The sequence below is a fragment of the Dama dama genome, chromosome 7, assembly GCF_033118175.1.
Source record: "Dama dama isolate Ldn47 chromosome 7, ASM3311817v1, whole genome shotgun sequence".
NCBI lineage: Eukaryota > Metazoa > Chordata > Mammalia > Artiodactyla > Cervidae > Dama > Dama dama.
This window is the reverse complement of record NC_083687.1, coordinates 25076428-25097679: the sequence shown is the minus strand read 5'-3', so window position 1 is coordinate 25097679 and position 21252 is coordinate 25076428. Positions and strand designations below refer to the sequence as shown.

General features: G+C 45.8%; 1 protein-coding gene across 1 annotated transcript in view; it reads right to left on the bottom strand.

Annotated features, from left to right (window-relative positions):
* TFAP2D (transcription factor AP-2 delta) overlaps positions 1 to 17389 on the bottom strand; it is a 58847-nt gene extending 41458 nt beyond the window's left edge. The window contains exons 1-5 of the mRNA XM_061146110.1: positions 17351 to 17389; positions 15848 to 16345; positions 12334 to 12394; positions 1155 to 1320; positions 717 to 835 (exon numbers count right to left, since the gene is read on the bottom strand). Of these exons, the coding sequence (XP_061002093.1) occupies positions 717 to 835; positions 1155 to 1320; positions 12334 to 12394; positions 15848 to 16345; positions 17351 to 17389 (883 nt within the window). The remainder of the gene's footprint in view (positions 1 to 716; positions 836 to 1154; positions 1321 to 12333; positions 12395 to 15847; positions 16346 to 17350) is intronic.
* Between the last annotated feature and the right edge of the window lie 3863 nt (positions 17390 to 21252).

The following is a 21252-nucleotide window of genomic DNA, read 5'->3' as shown; positions in this document are numbered from 1 at the left end:
TATACAACAACTCTCCCTGACATTCAGTGGCTCCTCTACAAAGTGTAAAAGATGTCCAGTGATATCTTTTCTTAGAAGATTGAATGAGAATGTGTAAAGTTTAGTTCTTACAGAAGAAACACAAAAGAAAAAATAAAGTGGAAAAAAATAACTTCTGGGAATATGTTTCTACCTCTGTGTCTACCCCATTGGTTAGCCTCTGTGGGTCAGCTCACTTGCTCATAAAGCCATGGAACTTCACTGTACCTTAAGAGATGTCTACAGGATTAATACAACGTGCTCTCAGACTCAGGACCATGCATTGAGTCCTGTGAACGCCTTATAAAGGATTATTGGTTATCCTATAGATCATGCTGCACTGAATAACAATTAGTTAAGCCAGATTGATCTGAACTTTAAAATAAACAATAATAAAAGTAGCTCAGTTTTTTGTTGTTGTTATTAAGGGAATACTTGTCTAAATATCAAAATCTTCCATTGCTATTGTTTTTCCTATTACTGCTAAGATTAGTAAATCAAATGATAGTTTACGAATCTACATCTAAACCTTCTATTAAGTCTAACTGAATCATCACTATCACAATTAGTTGGGAAATTCACCTGTAAATCAACTGTCTTTAACATATAGACAAAAATGAAATGGCATCATCAACAAACCTGAACTTCAAAGAACTGCTAACCTTGCATCATTACTTTGCTGCGCTGAAAAGTCCTACCTTCAACTAAGGAAGTGAGGAGGGTCACGTTGGCTGCTTTCCGTCTTCCTGCTGGCAAGTTCAGACCCAGCCTATCCAGCTTCTCCCTCAGGCAACGACCCCCATTCTTGGATTTTGCTCTGTCCAAAAACAAACAAAAGCTAGGTTTTGCAAGTTGTCATTTAGAGGAAAACAGTAAGACTTGACCCTCTGAGGTGTTCAACATGGGACAGAAGATGTAAGGGCTGAGGGCTGAGGCGCGTGGTATCAGTACAGTTGGAAGATCACAATGCCAGTGACTTCCCTGGTCGCCCAGTGGTTAAGACTTCCAGCCGCCAATGCAGAGAGTGCAGGTTCAATCCCTGGTCAGGGAACTAAGATCTCATATGCCACACAGTGCGGCCAAAGGATAAAACACCCCCCAGAAAACTACAGTACCAGAAAACTTCTTTGTCTTACCTTCTCAAAATGCCTCCCAAGAGTGAAGCATTGAGGCATTCAGGGGGTGAGAGGCGTCTCTTCACCTCGGCAATGGTCACCTTATATTTGGAAGTAGAACTGAGAAGGGACAGACGACCAGGGACAGAGCAAAACAAGTCTGTGGGGTTGACCACACAGGTGCCACCTTTGGAGGGAAAAGTATATTTTATGTTAGTGACCGTGAGCACAGATATTAGTAACTATATAAAACACAGTTACTATCACGATGCTACTTAGGATTTGGAAATACACAGTATGATTTTTCTTTCTTTCTTTTTTTTTAAAATTTTATTTATTTTGGCTACAGTGGGTCTTCGTTGCTTTGTACTGGCTTTCTTTAGTTGTGGAGATCAGGGGTTACTCTCTATTGTAGGGAGTGGCCTTCTCACTGTGGTGGCTTCTCTTGCTGTGGAGCACAGGCTCTAGGCACGTGGACTTCAGTAGTTGCAGCACACGGGCCCAGCAGTTGTGGCTCGTAGGCTTAGATCCATAGCATGTGGAAACTTCCCGGACCAGGGATCGAACCTGTGTCCCTTACACTGGCAGGCGGATTCTTATCCACTGTGCCACCAGGGAAGTTCCACAGTACAATTTTTCTTATACATTCACCACCTGGGACATCTCAGAAAGCTGCTCTGAAGATGTCTCTTCCAGTAACACTCAAGCTTTGTCTTTCAAATATCATACATAAAATGTTTGTGAGGGTATGATTTTCATTTTAGCCAAAATTAGCCTCCTATGACGTGCTGGCTGGCCCACAAATGTTCATTCTGCCATCATCCACCACCAGTCCATCCTAAAGGAGATCAGTCCTGGGTGTTCATTGGGAGGACTGATGTTGAAGCTGAAGCTCCAATACTTTGGCCACCTGATGTGAAGAGCTAACTCATCTGAAAAGACACCAATGCTGGGAAAGATTGAAGGCAGGAGGTGAAGGGGACGACAGAGGATGAGATGGTTGATGGCATCACTGACTCAATGGACATGGTTTTGCGTGGACTCCGGAAGTTGGTGATGGACAGGGAAGCCTGGCGTGCTGCGGTTCATGGGGTTGCAAAGAGTCGGAAATGAGTGAGCAACAGAACTGAACTGAACTGAACACCAAGAAACACTTCAATTAGTGAAAAACCTCAAACTATACCAGCTAGCCCACAAAGGGTAGGTATTGTATAGCTATGGCTCTGTGTGTATGTGTGCACACATACGTACACAATGAATAGATATATTTTTATCCATGACTTACCATATACACAAAAGTTTCGAAAGCTCTGTTCTAAAATGATTGAGAACTGCCATCTCCCTTCCCTCGTCTATCTGCCAAGTACAGGCACCAAAGTCACTTAGTCCCCTGGTACCATTAAAAATCACATGCCCGTTGCCAGACACCTCCAACCCACATGTGCACATGTGCGTGCTAAGTCACTTCAGTCCCATCTCTTTGCGACACTATGGACTGTAGTTCTCCAGGCTCCTATGTCCATGGGAGTTTCCAGGCAAGAATACTGAGTGGGTTGCCATTTCTCCTCCAGGAGACCCTCCCGACCCAGGGATCGAATCTGCATCTCCTGTGGCTCCTGTATTACAGGCGGATTCTTTGCCGCTGAGCCACCGGGGAAGCCCTGCACTGTGCATGGGGCACATGAACTTGAGCTTAACATTAGAACATAGTAACAGTAACATATAAAATGCTAGTGGCCATTAATATTGTTGTGCTTGTTATTATTACTATTACTAGGGAACAAAGCAAAGATAACTGCTGTTGGCAAAAATCACCAAAGCAATATCTCCCTGCTGGTGCTCCTGGAGCAGAAGCCTTCTGTCTCCTGGATCCAGAAAGCCCCCTGGAGCTTTTCTGTTCTCCAGGAATAAAAGAGAACATCCCCTACTCTCAGGCAGCTGAAGTAGACTGAGGACCCAGAGCAATCCATCAATCATGAGCGGGAAAAGTTTCCTACTGTCAGCCCTTCCTTTATTGCAAAAATCCTGAGCCAGTGTCCACACCACTGCATAGCCCCAGGATGCAAGGCTGCCTCCCCAGGCACCAAGGGCAGAGCTTTGGAGGTTCAGTGGCAAGTTCAAATTCAAAGGTTACTCTTCTGAGCACACACTGGATTTCTTATGGGCATTTTAAGATCCATCTCCAGAAAAGGGTCAAGTTCAATGAGGTTAATGAGGAAAAAAAGAGAGAGAGAGATGACGATTAAAGAAAAATAGGCAGGAGAGTGTTGCCCAATAGTTTTACTCAAAGGGTGGTTCTCAACTGGCAGAACTGGCATCTCTTAAGAGCTTGTTAGAAATGCTGAATCTCAAGCCCAACCCCAGATCTTGAGTAGAGCCTGCATCTGAACGAGCCCCTCAGGGGGCTCACCTGAACTTTAAGTTTTGAGAAGCACTGGTCTAGGACTCACCACCTGCCTTCCCTTCTTTGACAAAGCAGCTCAGATGGAATGTTATGTCCATTGGGTCTGTGGCATTAAGATTCAGGTGTGCTTTCTAGGCACAGGGGTTAAGGAACCTGGGAGGATGTTTAAAAAGGTAAGAGGCCCTGGACCTGGGTGCAGAGAACAGACTAACCTTGCCCCACTCTTAGGGGATTCCTACCCCTGTGCTGTCTGGAATTCTTCCTGCTTTCCTAGGGTTATCCAAGATTCCCCTGAAAGTGCTGGCACCCACCAAGGTCTTTCTCCTAAAGCATTCCAAGCTGGAAATCACCCTGAATGCCTCCTACCCCAAAACACAAGAGAAGATAATAAGAACATCCAAGCAGCAAGCTCACTACAGATTGGAAGATGTGCCATGTACACTTGGCTAAATTCCCAATGGTAGAGTTTGGAAACCTGCCCCCAGTTTGAAATCTAAAAGGTAATAGTTTCAATGATCATATTTGAAATCTTTTTCTTGGTAATTAAACTTGTAGCCAATATAGTGGGAAAAAACATACAAATGCCTGCCTCAGGCGCAGGGAACAAAAATCCAACTGTGCTTCTTCACCTCATGTTCTCAGAGAGGATTTTAAAACCAGTAATAATAATAATAATGATTTCCCCAGATGTCTAGAAGTAGATCCCTGGTGGCTCAGATGATAAAGAATCTGTCTGCAATGCAGGAGACCCTAGTTCGACCCCTGGGTCAGGAAGACTCCCTGGAGAAGGAAATGGCTACCCACTCCAGTATTCTTGCCTGGAGAATTTCACGGATAGAGAAGCCTGGAGGGTTCCAGTCTATGGGGTCGCAGAGAGTCAGACAGGAATGAGTGACTTGGCACACAGTGGTCTAGAAACTACCATTATACTTTCACTGATGCTCTCACTTTGTACTTGTAGATGCAAAATGTATTTTAAGGACTTTCCCAATGGCACAGTGGGTAAGAATCCATCTGCCAGTGGAGGGGACACAGGTTCAATCCCTGGTCCCTGGTCCAGGAAGATGCTGTGAAGCATCTAAGCCCATGTGCCACAACTACTGAAATCTGCGCGCCTAGAGCCTGTGCTCTGCAACAAAAGAAGCAATCACAATGAAAAGCCATGTCCCCACAACGAAGAGTAGTTCCTCTCGAAAAGAGTAGTTTCGCTCAACGCAAGTAAAAAAAGCCTACATCCTGCAACAAAGACCCATGCCCTCCTCCAGGGTATCTTTCCAACCCAGGGATTGAACCCAGGTCTCCCACACTGCAGGCAGAGTCTTTACCATCTGAACCACCAGGGAAGCCCAAGAATACTACAATGGGTAGCCTATAGCTTCTTCTGGAAACTTCCGGATCCAGGAATCGAACAGAGGTTTCCTGCATGACCCTGTGAGCTTCAGAACTTAGGTCATATTGAGTTCATCTGAAGCAGAAATATTAAGAAAATAATACCCTGGAGGTTCAGTGGGTTAGGACTCTGTATTTGCACTGCTGGGGGCCCCATGACACGGCCAGAAACAAACGAAAAAAGAAATGATAATGTTTTTACTAAAAAGTCACACGTTTTGACCTGATAATGAGCCTTTCCCTGTGGTCACTATGAATCATTAGCAAATTTATATTCTTGCATAAATCTTCTTCTCTTGCACACTAGCCAGTACACAGTGGAAGACACAGGAATCTCTCACTCAACTGGTCTCAAGTTTATTATAAGTGTATGTGTTGTTTTCCAGGAAAGGAAAGTTTTAGAACTTTCCTATCTTGGCTAATCTATGGTAGGTTAGACATGAAATTTAGGGAGATGCAGAAGATTGTAATTTTTGTAAAAATTTTAAAAAAGAAGTTAAATTGGGCTTTCTCCAACTGGAAAATTGCTTCCTTTGGACAAAGTGAACCCGCGTGCTAAAAGCCAGCTACTTTCAAGGAAGTCACTGAGTCTGCTACCTCACCAAAGGTGAAATCCCTGAACCCTAGGCCTTCTCTCCTGCATCCAGGTGAGTCTTCTGGCTTATGCTCAAATAAGCATTTATTAGGTAAGTCACACAGGCTGCATATTAAGAATATGTTTTATGCACACACAAATTGCCTGGAGGATTTATTTTGTATTCAGGATTAGCCATCAACTCCAGAGTCTTTTATTTTTTATGTCACAGCATCTTTAAAGGGAATTTCTGTTACTTTGATACTTGGCATTGCTGCAGCCTTGGGGAACTCTCTTGTCCTGGCTGAAGATTTGGCAACTTGTAGAGTTTACAGCAGCGTGAGGAACTGATGTCTTTCTTCCCAGTGCTTTATTTTTTAAGGAGGAAGAGTCATAGGTCAACATAACCAGAGTTTTGCATTTGGAATGAAGGTGGGCCCTCTCTAAGGGGATCCAGACTACAGATGGCAATGATGAGATTTCAAAGAAGGAGTGCATGACAGGGTCAAGGATGCCAAGCCATTGACAGTGTTCCTCCCCAGTGTCGCTAGCTGAAGTTCCTCATGGTACCTGTGATGCATGTCAGCTCTTATTGAAATCACGCAATATTCATTCTAGATCCAGCACTCCAGTTAGGGGCATCTCTGCTGCCATGGCCAAAGTCCTCACACCGAGCTCTCTTTTCCAAAGAGTACATCTCTTTTCCATTCATAATGTGCAGAGGCAATAATACTTCCACGGGGCTTACTATTTTAAAAATAGAAATTTGGAGATAGAGACTCCTATTTCCAGTGACGCTTCAAACTCAGATGGGTAGCTATAGTAACAGCATAAGAAATCATCTACTCAAGGTCACTTGTCCAGGACACGGCTATCATAAAAGGGATAACTTTGCCACAGCTATAGTCAGCCAAAGACGGTATGTGGGGCAAAACCAGCACAAAATACAGAGAGGCAGATCCTCCAGCTGCCAGACTTTGTCAGATGCTATGAAGCCAAAAACAGCGCGGGGAGGGAGCTGCGCCTCTCCTGGTGTGGCCGGGACGGTGTCGGGGCGGGAAAGAAGTAAAACGTTGGCCAACTAGTGACCCATGCCACCTTGGGGGGGGGGGGGGCGTTGTTCTGGGCCTCAGTCTGCTCATCTGAAAAGTGGGGATGCTCACACCTGCTCTATTTAACTTGAGGAGGTAAATAGGCAAAACGGAGGCACACGCCCTCAGCATCGTGAGTTTTCAGGCCACTCAACCCCACCATTGTGCTGAGCAGCCGCCGCGGCGCTGGGTGCAAGCAGTGGAGCGCGACAAGACTCCGCCCACTTTGTGCGCGGCTACGGAATCGGAAAGCCAGGCGCCGCTGCCGGAGCGCGCTTTTTCTTCTCCTCCCAGGCAATTAGGGCCGAGGCAACAGCCCGGGCCCTCTCCCAGGAACTGCGGCTCCCCTGGATTCCCTAAAGCTGCCTCTAGGCTACTCACCCCCACTGGGTGCCTTCCCGTCTCGGAACAGAGCGGGTGAAGGCGAGAGGCCCCACGCGCTCTGCAGGTGCGATCAATACTTCCCGGCGGGCTTCCGGGCGCGGGCCGCTGCGCGCAGCCTCTCCAAAGCCGCAGCGCCGCCCCAATCGCCGCCGCCTGGGTGTTGACATAATTAGACCAAATCTTGAGAGCAAAATAAATGTTCTGTTCGCCTTACAGCCAAACAGATGTTTACAATTCAAATGAAAGAAATACAAACGGCAGGGATTTTTTTTTTTCTCTCTCTCTCTCCTTCTTTATCTCCAGTGATCGCTCGTTTTTTCTGACACATTAAAAAATATGTAAGCGATTACAGGAGTTTCCTGTCCCTGTTTGTTCTTCGGCTGCATTTCTGCGAGGTGCGCGTGTAAACGGGGTGGGGTGGGATCGTTCTCGGCTTCTTCCTTTCTAGCCTCTCGCCCTTCTCCATCCCAAACCCCCCAGAAATCCCCTTCCTCCACGCAAAGCGGATGTTAATTGTAATCAAACACCAAAGGGATAGGGGCTTAACTGCAATTAAATAGGCCTCGGGATGCTGTATCTGCAGTGAGTTGCAGTGTTTAGGAGAAGGTTATGTAGTAACAGGTATTACTGGATTACCAGGTCTGAGTGCGCTTCTCCGGGTGCGGATTCCACGCAGAACAAAAGAAAGGGAAGTCTGCATAGAGAGACCTACTGTTTTAAGGTGGCGATGGATGTGTAATGGTGTGTGTTGGCGGGGTGGGGAGGGGCGGGAAGCAGGGGGTGAAATTAATTCCCATCTCCCAGCGCAGAGAGTGCTTTGGCTTTTGGTGATATTCAAAGCAATAACGAAATTAAGAGAGGCGGCGATAGGCTATGGAAAAATAGCTCCCCCTCCCCGTAAAATAGATTTCCCACAAACCAGGCCTCTAAATCCTTTCCTACGTGAATTTTAGACTTCTTAAAGGAGACTGAATTCTGGATCTGCAGCATCTGTATTTGGGTAATGCAAGACAGGTGAGGCTCGTGGTGTATTTCTGACAATATTTTCACAATGTATGAGCCACAGACATGAGTTTTGGCGATTTAAGAGCGATTCCCTGGGCTCTGACGAAAGAAGAGGAACAAGGCTTCTCACCCCACTTCAATCTTACTCCTTTCAAGAGCTGCTGAAAAAGCCAAAAGGCTCTCTCTAACTCCAGTTCCAAAACTCAGGACCCTCGCGAAAACCGAAAAAGCAAAGGAAAGTTCATCTTCCTGCCCAAGCCGCCTGTGGGCAGCCATGAAGGCTGCAGACAGGAAGAGCGGTCAGGCCCATCCACTGTTATTGGCTGACTGGGCGACTGATGCTTAGCTCCATTTCACGGAAGCTTTTTTTTAAAAATTAAATCAGATCTGACAATGTTTGTACCGCAGCGTAAATGCCTCCGCTGGCGTGCCAGTCACCTCTAAGCGATCTGACAAACTCCAACTCTCTTAAAACGTGCAGAGTTCAGATCATATTAATTCCCCAAAAATGTTTTGATTCAAAGTAGTTTGTATTTTGTGTAGCCACGGGCAATCCGGTAAGCGCTCCTGCCTGCCCGTGGCCGGGTCCGCTCCCTCTCCACGTGGCCCAGAGGCTATGGCGGTATTTAAGCTTCTGAAATTAGCCTGGGGCTGCAAGGCAGAGTGATCACAAAGCGAAACAAGGGCGCTTCCCCTCTTCACTTTTTTCATTTTTTTCTTTCTTCCTTTTTTTTTTTTTTTTTTTTTTTTGAGTTTGCCATCCCGATTTCACACACAAAAAAGACCAGGGCCAAAATGTCACTTTTCCACCCAAATATGGAAAAGCTATGTCTTCTCTTCTAATCTCCTTTCTCTTCTGAAAGCCAGGAGCTCCTACCCAATTGAACCCTTACCCCTGCGATTTCAATCTAGATCCACTCATTATTAGCTTCATCATCATCATCGTCGTCATCAACATTGTTCTCCTTCTGTTAAATTCTCAGAGCAAGAAATGAAAAGGACCAGCATCTGACAAAGGGGAGGGGGCCATGAGGGAGCCTCAGAAGATTCATGGGGAAAAGAAGAGTGGGTTTTCCTTTCTTTCTTTCTTTTTTTTTAATGATTAAAAACACAGACGACTCCTGTAAATAGAAGCCTCATTTCTTCAAGAGATGCCTTTTGAAACCCACTATCTGAATATTCAACGAAGGCAAAGCTCCACTCTGTACGTACAACATTAATATGATCTCTGCAGAATTTGCTACTCAGAAATATTAACATATCAAAGCCAATGCCGGAGGCGAGAGAAGCTATCGATACGCGAGCACGGGGTAAAGTAAAGATTATTGGTTCTGATGGTTGGAGTGGTGGAGCTGCGGGCAAAATCGTGCACACCATTAACCGAGAGTGAGCGCGCGGGGAGCTGCACCTCCGAGGCGGTGGCAAATATTTTATCTAGGTGGTAATTACCTCGCCGCTGCCCCTCTTCCGCTTTCTTTGGCTATAGGGCTTCATTATAGGCAAAAACAATGTAACTGCTACTTACCAAAGTGAGTCAGGGAAATGGTATTTTGTTCTTTGCAAACAGAAGTGGCTAAATTTAAAGAACCGAGACATCACTGCCCCCCTACCCCCAACAAACGCACACACTCAGCACTGTAAACAGGACAGCCTCTCCCTGGTGAATCTGTGTAGGGCATTAAGGGATCTTTTTTTCTAGAAGAGCATCCGGGGATCTTGAGAAGTAAAAGAGAATCTCTATTTTTTTTCCCTCCCATTGCAAATTCTAGAAATCATTAGAAATTTAAGTGTATCCAAGAGCTCAGCAGGAGAGAAACAATGGCAAAAAGTTATGCTTTTCAAATCATGTTTCATATGGTGAGTCACCTGCAAAGCATGAATTAGAAGAGAAACAGACTTTTCCATCTGAGCTATATTGCACAGTGTGGTCATATAGCAGAACGCTTGAGTTAAAGTCCTCCCAATTCTTGATGAACAAAGGTGACCTGAGCTACGGATATTAGAATGCTGTCTGCTGCCATGACAATAGAAACAAGAAACTTCCTTAGCAGTTGTTGAAAAACGAGTCCTAAGATGAAGGACCTGGGATGGCGGCAGGATAAACACCGCCTTTTAATGCAAGACTTCCTTGCTTTCCATTTGTAAATTGTCATGAACATTGATCGTTTCAGAGTAAACAGACACACACAGACACTCCCTGGTCTCTGAGGCACAACTAAGTTAATTGGTCTTTTTCTAAGACACGTGGAAATGGAATAAACTCAACAGCTAAATTCTGAATTCCATCGCATGGAGGGGGATGGATCAGGCTTAGTCAGACAATAGAGATGTAAACCCCCAAGTTACCTCCCATTTTTGCTTGGAGCCCTGCTGTTCTTCTAAAAGATAAATATTTGATTTAAAATACATTCAGCTGTGATTTTTAGGTGAATGACACCGAATTCTACAAGAACAATCAAACATCACCTAAGGAAAACCATTTCCGTGGCTCTGAGAGGATGGGAACGCAGTTCCCATCTTGCGGTGACTGGAGAGCGCTGGCCTTTCTTGGATAGCTGGTGAAGTCTATTCCGTAACTCTCTTCAAAAATTCAAGTCATTGCGCAGCAGCCTGTGCAGCATTTCCAGCTCCCCGCCTGGGTCTCAAATAATTCTAACCCCCTGTCAGCTATTGTATGATCTGATGCAATTTCCAAGCATTTGAAAAGGTGATCTTGGAGCAAGCGCGGAACTGAACGCAGAAACGCAGTAGCGCGAGTCGGGCTCTGCGAGGAGCCGGCTCCGGGCGCTAATTAGTGGCGCTGTCCTTCAGCACCACCGACATCTCCGTGCGCCCTGACTGCTTGGCGTCACCTTTAGCGTGGTCGCCTCAACACACTTGTCACCTGGTCCCCCTTTCACGTGTATTTTAACCCCCTCGCTCCAACAATATGTATATTTTATTTCAATTTTCACTAGTCTAGGCCTATTTCATGTCTTTTCAATATGGCTGAGTATTGGCCTGGCTGAAAGTTTAAATCTGGCTCATTTTTAAAAAGTCTTCCTGGAACAACACTAGCACTGGGGGGAGAAAAAAAAAAAAACAACTTTCAAATCTCCATAGGGTGAAACAACAGATTTAAATAGCCATTTTCCATGTAATGGAAATCCCAAATATCCACTCTGACAATAGTTTCTCAAAGGAAAACATTCTGTTTTCTTCCCACCTTAATTTAAATGGATTTTTCAAGTCGGACGCTGGGTTGTAAAACCTGCAGTTTAAACATGAAAGAAGACACTGCTTCCTATCCATGCAATCCTTTCTTTGGAAAAGCTCTGGAGTCTTTCAACAAGCTTTGAAAGGGATGGAGAGGGACTGAAGAACATTTATTTGGTGCCACCAGGAGTGACTCCGTTTTTAGTGGTTCAGTTACTAGAGACAACTGTGGCCCTGGAGCTGGAATTAGTCCTGGTGAATAGGCCATGTCTTATTAATTCGTATGAAGTTGGGATAACAGCTGGTCCCCCTTGCGTTGTGTGCTCCTCGGGTTACTCAGCTTGCTAGGAAAATAAGCTTCAGAAGCTCTGAGTACAGTGAAGTGAGGAAGCCAGTGAAATTGGCATTGCCTTGAGGCTCATAAAATGTCATAGTTCAAAACCTTTTGTCAAAATGGAACATTTGAGATGCAGCCCTCTTCAGTGTCTGGGCTGAAATCAACAGCTCTCCATTCTTGCCTTCCCCCCACCTTCCACTTCCATGGGTAACTCTGGGTTCAGATGTTTTCCTCAACAGATGGGAACAAGAAAGCTTTATCTGGTACCGTTAACACCACCTCCTCTTCTCACCCTCCCTTAAAGAAAGAAATGTTCTGGACATTTAGAAAAATAAGGGCAGCTACAATATTGGTGTTTCATTAGCTTTCCCTGAAGCCCAATGAATTTAGCCTTTCACAGAATCCTTCAAAGCCTCAAGCTAACACCAACACCTCAAACACCCAGGCTGTGGCTGGCACATTTAGGGCTAAAAGAGACCAGAAATTCTGCTCGAGGATGTGGTGATGGGGGAAGGGTATGTGAGAAAGATTTTTTTTTCTTCTTTTTTCTTTTCTCTTTTGCCTCTAACTTTGATTCTGTCACTGTGGACTGAGGAAGAGCAAATCTATCACTCTCTTTTGGGCACAGACACTCCACTCCTCAGTGGAGTAAGGGTAGCTTTTTAATCTGGGTATGCCTGTGTGGGACAGGCGTAATTGACCAAGAGTCATTGTTTTCTTTATCATCAGGTGGGGATCTGATGTTTAAAAGCACTGCTGGACTTTCAAAACAAAATAATAGATGAGAGAAGAATGTTTAGTTTCATTATGTTGTTACTTACCTCTTCTTATCACTCCACCTTGGCCATTGAGAACAAGCCCACATTGGGCTTCCACAGAGCCCTTAATGAAAGAAAAAGAAATACAGTCACTCATATGGATACTAACAGGTACATGAGTTAAGTCTTTCAATCTGCCCCAACTCTGAACCCCATATCCTCATTACCCCATAGTAGACACTTAAAAGCAACCAATGAGCTGAAGCAACTTTGGCAGCACACACTATTGTAAGGGGAAAAAAATTGCCAGAAAAACCACAATCTAAAAGTTGTATAAATCTTAAGGTATGCATTTTACAGCACCATACAATATTACACTTCAAAGCACCTGAGTGCCTTTTATCTTGGCATAAGAGAATGAGAAGCCCTTTAAGTCTCCATCAAGGCACATAGCATATATATAGACAGTTTCCACAGCACTTTCTGCATGGAGCAAATTACACTGGAAGTGTCAAGCCTGGCACTGCAGGTTTCTTGGAAGCTCAGAGGAGCTATTTCAAGTGCAGGATTCAAGGTATTTTATGAAGGTACTGTTTTACCCCAGATGTAGGAACATCCTATCATGCTACCCAAAATGTGTCTTATAGAGGGAACACCTTCAGCATCACTCACTGTATATCTTCAGGCTCCTAGTGGATTGGAGAATCATTTGAGCCGGGAAGAAGGAAAAGGCCTGCTGATTTTTGATTAAGAAAAATAAAAATTTCTGTCTCTCTGTCTTTTTTTTTTTTTCTGAGTTGAAATGTGTTAAAGGCTCATTTTCCTTTACAAACAAACGAGGTATTGGACTTGAAAGAGGCCTTGAAGGGTGTTAACCTACCCAACAGCCCGTGAAGAGTTAAGTAAATGCGGAGAGAGTCGGTGCATAATAAAAACCCACTTTACAAAACAACCTTTACAGCCCTGGCTCCCTTTTGCTTCCCCATTTTCACCATATTGAGGCAGGCCTGTAAGACCCCCCTTTTCAACTTACTCACGAGCTCTTTCTTATTTTAACTGTTCTGCCTTAAAGTGATTATCAAATCAATATGAAAAAAAAAAACTTAGAGACTGAGCATAAATTAAAGCGGTGATGGGAAAAGGTGTGACAGTTTCCTTTGTTGGCCATAGCAAATCTTTTTAGGGGACTCAAAGATGGAACTGAAGCCACAAGACTGTTTGCATCTGTTAGGCAGACTTAGACCGCCCTCCAAACCATTGGACTTTCACTTAAAATTCTGTGCAGGGAAAAGTATATTTACATTTGTTGCATTTGAAATGAGGCATATGCTGATGAATGTTTTAAAAAGGAAGAAATAAAAGGAGAGAGACAGGTTTCTCCCACACATCCCCTCCCCATTTCTCTTTTTAAAAGTAGCTATGACTGTTTTGCTTTTTCATTTTGACAACTAAGTCCAGGAGGAGTGGAAGAAAATAACTTGCCAGAATTACAACTTTCTCCGTATATCCCTATCTATGTAAAAAATGTATGTACACACTTCTATAGACATAGATACATAAATATAGCATATACCTCTTTTCTCCATTTCTGCTAGTATCTTGGAGTGTTTCTCTCAGTATGAATTTTCCCTCAGTGTGAGCAATAAATGGGAAAAAGGAGGTTAAGAATGTAAAAAACAAAACAAAACAGGATGAAAATAAAGATTTCAAAATATCTGAAATGCAGACAGTAGAGGCTCTCCAAGGGGCGAAACCGCTCTTCCTCCTAGGCTCTGGCACACCATTAAGATGTTTATTTTCTTAGAAGAAACGAATCTTGGTCTCTTCACTTAACAAACTTTCCCCCCTCATAAGTAAAACATGTTGTTTGGTCGGATGACATTGCATAAATGACCAGTTGAATGGCACTAAGTCGAAAATTGGATAAACTACGGTGTTCTTTTGCACGGGATTCGCTCTTTGTCTGGTGCTTGCAAATGTTCTAATCCCCTCTTTTGAAAAATGCCCGGCTTTGTGCCTAGCACAGAAAAAAAATTTGTACAGATACAAAAAAATCAGCAGCAGACGCGGCTATTAAAAGAAGTAAATAGGTTTTAGTTGAGCTAAGCATTGAATGGCAGATTTTTTTCCTCTTGAGACATAAGGAGATCCTTGTGAAAAATGTAAAAATGCCCTGAGCGTATAAAATTATTTCGTGAATGTAAATGTAGAAAGTCAAGGTTTATGGAGCCAAATCTTTTTTCTTGTGCACCGATCTCGTGGCTTGGGCTCTTTGTTGGGACTGTAAGGGCTTTCACTTTAATTTTAAAATAATCCCTTGCTCAGAGGTAAGTGAGGGGAAAAGATTTTCTGTGCGCAACGAGGGATCTCTTCTGTCTCCAAATCGGGCTCTCCCAGAATCTCCCTTTTTGCTTCGGGGACCTTAGAGAAAGTAGCCAGCTTTGTGCAGACTCACAGGCAAAGCTGTAATTTCAGCCAAAAGAAGTTACAAATATGTGTCTTCTGGGTCTGTTTGGGACATGTGTGGACTTGGAAATATGGCTGTGACAGTGTATCTACATAATTATAAATTCTATTGTTGGCAAACAATGTGCAAAAATACATAGAGAAAATACATCATCTGATTGAGTCATGGCCTTCACTGTATCTGAATTCCTTCCTTCCTTCCTCTTTCTTTTTTCCCTCTTTCCCTCCCTACCTTTTCTCCTTTCTTTCTACCTTCTTATTCATTTTCTCCCCCCCCCCCAACCCCTTTACTTATTTCATTTCCTTCTCTTTAAGGAGTTGCATCTTATTTAAAAGTTAATGGCTTGGAGAGACAGGAGGAAAAAAAATAATAATAAACTTGTGACTCGTCCAGCGGGTGATGAGAGCGGGCACTCCTCAGGCAGCGAGAATTAGGTTCAAGCCCGCACCCGGGTCAGACGCACGGTGCAGAGGCTTTTACTGGGGTTCGTTTTTGAGGATTTCATTTGGGATCCTTCACTTTTCACAACAATCTAGAATACTGGTGAAACTTTCGCTGGAGCTCAGGGCTTCCCCGCCCCGCAAAGTTTTGGAGCAAACCAGCCCCCCTAGTTCATAGTAAGCGCCCCACAAGCTCAGTCTGGGACAAATGCCTGAAATACGCCGGTAGACCGAGCAAAGCGCCGAGACTGAGGGTGCTATTGGTCATCAACTTATCGGGTCTTACTCTGAGTCCAGTTGGCTCAACCCCAGCCTCCTTGATCTCCCCCACCCCATCCCCTCGGGGACAGAAATGCGGATTCACAAAGACCTCGGTGCAGACCGACGGGAAGTAGGGGCCCCGCAGCTAGCCGGACTCCCGAGCGTCCAGGTGAAATGCCTGCTCCAATGAGAGGGACAGAATGGCACACGCCTCCTCTAATTGTTTTGATAACTTTCCATAAGTGGTGTGTGTGTGAGAGAGAGAGAGAGAGAGGGAGAGGGGGAGAGAGAGAGAGAGGGAGAGAGAGAGGGAGAGAGAGGAGACGGCTTACTGCCGGAGTATTAACGGTGCGGGAGGGGGAGGGCGAGGAGGGGAGGGCGCAGACAAATTCGCCGCATGCTTATTTACCTGCAAGTCGTCGGCTCCCGCGGCGGCCAGCCCCAGGCTGGGCCCGGGCAGGAGTCTTTGATCTGGGTGCATTCCATACTGAGAGCCATGGCTCATGAGGGACAGGTCGTGACGGCGGTAGGCATCGAGGCAGCCCAGCTCCCGCCTCTGCTCGTCCAGGCAGGACGACTTGAGCGCCCGCGCATTGTGCAGGTTAATAAAGTCGGTGGGCTCCCCGTGGTGGATCTGCTGGTAGTACTGCTGCGAGTGGTGAAGCGAGTTCAGAGAGTAGGCGTCGGGAGTGACGGCCGGGTGGCTGTGCTGAAACTCGTAATGGAAAGACTGGTGGTGGAGCGGGGTGTACTGGTGGTTAGTGGAGAAGTAGGGGGACGCAAACTCGGTGCCGGTGGTGGAGTAAGTTAGAGGGGAGGAGGAGGAATAGGCGACAGTGGAATTGGCTACGGACTCCAGACAGCCAAGCTGCATCAAACGGTAGCTGTTTGATCCGTCGTGACGTATCTGGAAGGAAGAGGGGGAAAGGGGAGAGCAGAAAAACTTGAGGTTTGTCATTTTGCAACCGAGGCGCAGCTCTCCCGGAGCCCGGGAGCTTTCTCTGGCTCTCCAAGAGGCGCGAGCGCGCAGGGCTCGGGCCGAGCCGCAGCCGGGCTCGGCGCCTTTGCCAGGGAGCGGCTGCGAGCAGGCGGACTGGGGGTGGGCGGCCTCGTCCTCACAGTCGAGAGCGCGGAAAAAAAAAAAAATCCCCCACCCTATATAGGTGCGGGTGACACACACACATACACACGCGCGCACACACACGCGCGCACACACACTCAGCCCCTGCCCAACTTGCGCGGGGAGCTGGGCTCCGGGAGCCAGGGTTTGCCATTGACTCCGGGGCTGCCCGGAGCAGAACCAAGAGTCCACAGGCGCCCGGGAGCCACTCCAACCCGCTCCCAACAGCGAGATGCCTCGGCGGTCCCCGCCGGGATGGTCTGCCAGAGCTTCTCAAAATCATTATCTATGTATTTTTTTTTTTTTTAAATCCAGTCTGTGCAATCTTAACTATTTGGGGCAAGGAATCCGACGCCCCCCGCCCCCTATTCTGCTTTACTTTCCTAGAATAAGCCCATTCCAAACGGGGTGCATGTTCCCCACCCCCCTTGTCCACCTACCCCCCCGCCCCACATCAATCTCTTTACTTTGCCTTTCTGAGTATCTTTTCTCCATCTCTATCTCTTTCTCCTCAGCCCTCCTCCCTTTCTTTATTATTAGGATTATGTTTTTCCCCCTCATTATGGCAAATGTTTCTTAACGTGGCAGAGAGTTGCCCTTCCTGGCGACAGATGTCATAACGAACTTTCCTCCCTTTCCTTCCTTAACTTCCCCCCGAAAGCCAGATTATAATTAAACGTAACGGTCCAATATAGATTAGAGACAGGGAAAGCTGCCACCGCCGCCGCCGCCACCCGCCGCCACACACACGCGCGCTCAAAAAAAAAAAAAAAAAAAAAAAAGTAATAATACCTCGGCATCGTGGACTAGTCCCGGAAAGGTAGTTGACATGTTGGGTTTCTCCGAAAGCTTACGATGCAATTTCCCCCTCCAAAAAAAGAATCGGGAAAAAAATCCAAACTTCTTGTATTTTCCAATTTTTTTTAAGGAAAAAAAAAAAAATGTTCTATAGATAGAGATCTAAATTGTAATGGCTTTGCCCGGATCAGATAGCTCCTTGCCTCGTACCCACTTAAAAACCTGTAGGAACAAAATTTTCCCTCTGCACAAAAGCAGCTCCCTGGAACAGATTTTGTACTTGCTGAGTATTTCTTTGGCTGATGTCGTAGGTCCCTTGGTAATATAGAAGTTTTGAAAATTAAGCATCAGCACTGAGAACTGGGAGGACAATAGGCAGAAGAGATTTATCCCAGGAGACAAGGAATAAATATTGTATCTTCGCCTAATAAGGAACTGGAGGTTCTTTCAACATTTTTATCCATTTTTTCCAACCTTTATCATGCTTTTCTATACCAACTGAGGTGGGGACTCATCTCTGCAGAGAGCATTTGCACACATTTTATTGTGAAGATAAAGATCTAGCCCCGCTGTGTGTATATTAGAGATAGAAATATATATTAATTAAAGCTTCCTTTTCCAAGTAAGTGTTCACTCCTATTGGTTCCACTCCCTGGATGCTGAAAGCTCTCTTTTTCCAACGAGCACCCAAATCAATTTCACCCAGATTGGGGGATCTGCCTTTGCCCAAGTGGGAACAATACTCCTCTGTCCATATTTACATGAATTTGGGTTCTTTTCCCTTTTTTGAAAGGCAACACCTGGCAGTGGCTTACACTTTCAGCAGCTTTAAAACAAATAACCATGATGGGCAGTCCCCAGTTTCCATCATAAGGAAATAGTGTAACTGGCAATATATTTAAGAAAAATATAAGAGAATAAAGACTGGTGACAAGATTCTACATTTAGGTGAAACGTGGTCTTCCACTCCTCAACCCAACCCGTTTCCCCCTCCTTGTATTTTCCTTCTTCTTTTTCAGAAAGACTGTTGAATAGGGGGTGGGGTGTGGATCATTTAGCACTGACACAAGCTATTTGAACATCATTACCCCCTAAATAACCCTTATATGTTTGAAAGCAATATTTTACAAAGAGAGGACAGGAAGGAGGCAGTGCACACCTAGCTTTGCCTGTTTGGTGTCTTTCTCAACTTCCAAACAGTATTTGAGGTTTACTTCGTTCAAAATTCAGCTTCCAACACTAAGTGCTCTAGTGCCTGGAGCGGGTAGCTGTGGCTACAGGCCCGCAATACTGAGGCTCTGCTGATCCGCTAGCCAACTCTGCCTATCTCCTAAGAACTGGCTGGCCCCACAGACTCATCACAGAGATAGAAGGGGTAATTTGGTCTTAATTGCCATTTCATTTGGTTAGCTTTTAAGTGTTTAAGCTAAGAAGGTGTCTTAATAATAAGCCGCAGGCAAACAGGCATGTGGCTTTTTTTTTTTTTTTTTTTTTTTTAGATCAGGGTTTGGGAGGGTTTATTAGGATCTGCTCATGCAGGCTAACTGGGGCTGTCACTCAGCGCTCTTCGCTTTATATAAATGGACAAAGGCACATGACAAGAATTGAAATGCACTGTCTGAAATGGAGATCCGTGATGCTTCAGTCCTGAGCAAGGGTCAGCTGCCAACACTTGCTCCCCTTTTCAAGGTGTGCACATGCCCCCCTCCCAACTTCTTGAAATTCCATATTTTGGTTTAATGAAACCAGCCCAATGAAGATGAAAAGCAAGAATGATCAACTTGATCTTTAAGTAGGAGGGATAAGATAAGGGCCATTGCCACTGAGAAGATGACTTCCAAAAATGCTTGCCGCGAAACCTTTTGTTTGGCAGCACCTAGAAAGGCCTCTATATTCAGCCCACATACAAAACAAGTGTCCGTGGGAGCCTGCTCCCACAACCTTACCGCAGGAACCTCCACCCCTATAATACATCCCCCGCAGAAGAAGAATGTGTAGGGCCTGCAGCTTATCAGGGGAATGGCCAGACACCCCTTCTTTCCCTGGGTGGCTGTTGTTGGTTTCCCAGTAAGTCCCAGCTGAGAAGGACAGCCCCTTCTCAGACAAGCTGCAAATCCCTCCCCCCGTCCCCTACTGTCAGATACATCTTCATTGAAGGTGAAGGGACCTTCTTTCCCCGGCTTAGGTCCAGGCAGCAGATGCAAAACCCTGTCCCTCAGGAATGACCAGGAGGCTCAAGACATCTTGGCTGCCTGCTGGCCCAGCCTGTTTGGCCCTGCGTTTGTCCCGGTCGAGGCAAAGATCCACAGGCAGCCCTTGCACTTCTGATCCTCCTGGTGACGAGCTTTGGCCTCGAGATGAGAACATCCACAGAATGACCTCTAATTGTCTCGGCCATCTGAATCCTTCTGGACATCACCGAAGCCCTGGTGAATGTACCTCTCCCTTCCACTCCCTAACCCCTCTCTGTTCTCCTGAGTGACTTCTAGGTACCAAGACAAAAGATGCCCAGGGCTTCATTTACTGTGCTTCTTGACCTCCCCACGACAACCCCCCACTGCCGCCCTCACCATGATATTAGAGGAAACTAAAGATCATGAAGGGTGAGGATAAAAAAAATAATAATAATAACTGGTATTTAAAGGAGATGAAGTGTGGAGGGTAAAGTGCTTCCTTTTTGCTTAGGAGTCTACTTTGCCAGGGCCCACATGTTCTTTGGAAAGTGCTCCTCTCACCCTACTGCCCCAGCTTCCCACACCAGCGTCTGAAAACTGTAGGGAAACCCCATTTGGCCAACTGCTTCCTCTCGCTTCATCCCAACTTAAAAAAAAAAAGCTGTTTGTCCCTGAAAGAGAAATTGGGGGAATCGTGTGTGCCATATGCACATACTGGTCAGCAACTCCCTTCCATCTGCTCCGGGGTTGCTCGACGCGCCCCTTTTCTAAAGAAACTCATCGAGGCAGGTGTGTGCTGCGCTGGGTGTCTGTGTGTGTGTGTGTGTGTGTGTGTGTGTGTGTGTCTGTGTGTGATATGCGCACACAGGATTTGTTTCTGTCAGACAGCCCCTCCCCCATCATCCCTTCCCATCCAATTAATAGTCTTAAGCAATTAATAAATGCCATCCTGCTTGACCCAAAGAATGGCTTTTCAGCAAAGCTCATTCCTTTTTCTCTGCTTGGGCCCTTTCCGGGAGAGCGATTGGCCACACATTCTCCAGCGGGCGGCGTAATTGAATTAACTGGCCACAGCGAGTTGGAGACACAGTGACAATCGCCTGGGGCTCCCTCCCTCAGGAAACCGATAGTGAGCATCCCAGCCTGAGCCCGGAGGCTCGGCTGGCTCCCGCCCACTCGAGATGGCTCATAAAAGCACAGAGCACCAGCCTGGAACCCTAGAAGCTGGAGAGGGTTTCTCTTAGCACCCAGCGCTTCTGTTCTGCCTTCTGATTCCATGCTCCACACTCCAGGAGGGATTGTTCCACTGCAGTCGCTTTACAGATCTGCAGGGAAATCTTTATATCTATCCTAACTGTTTTGGTTGGGATCCAGAGCTGGAGAAGAGAGTTTCTGAACGGTTTCCCATAGTTCAGACTCTGATGCGGGAAGCTCAGGACTTGTCGTGGGCTTCTGAGAGCATGCATGCTAAGTCGCTTCAGTCGAGTTTGCTTCTTTGTGACCCCATGGACTGTAGCCCACCAGGCTCCTCTGTCCATGGAATTCTCCAGGCAAGAGTACTGGAATGGTTGCCATGTTCTTCTCCAGGGGATCTTCTAGACTGGTAGCATATCGGTCACCTCAATTTTCATCCAATCCCAAGCATCTCCATGGAAAAGTTCTGCCACTTACTGTGCATTTGAGTTTTGTAGACAATTAGCAACAAGCAAGGGCCTATCCCTA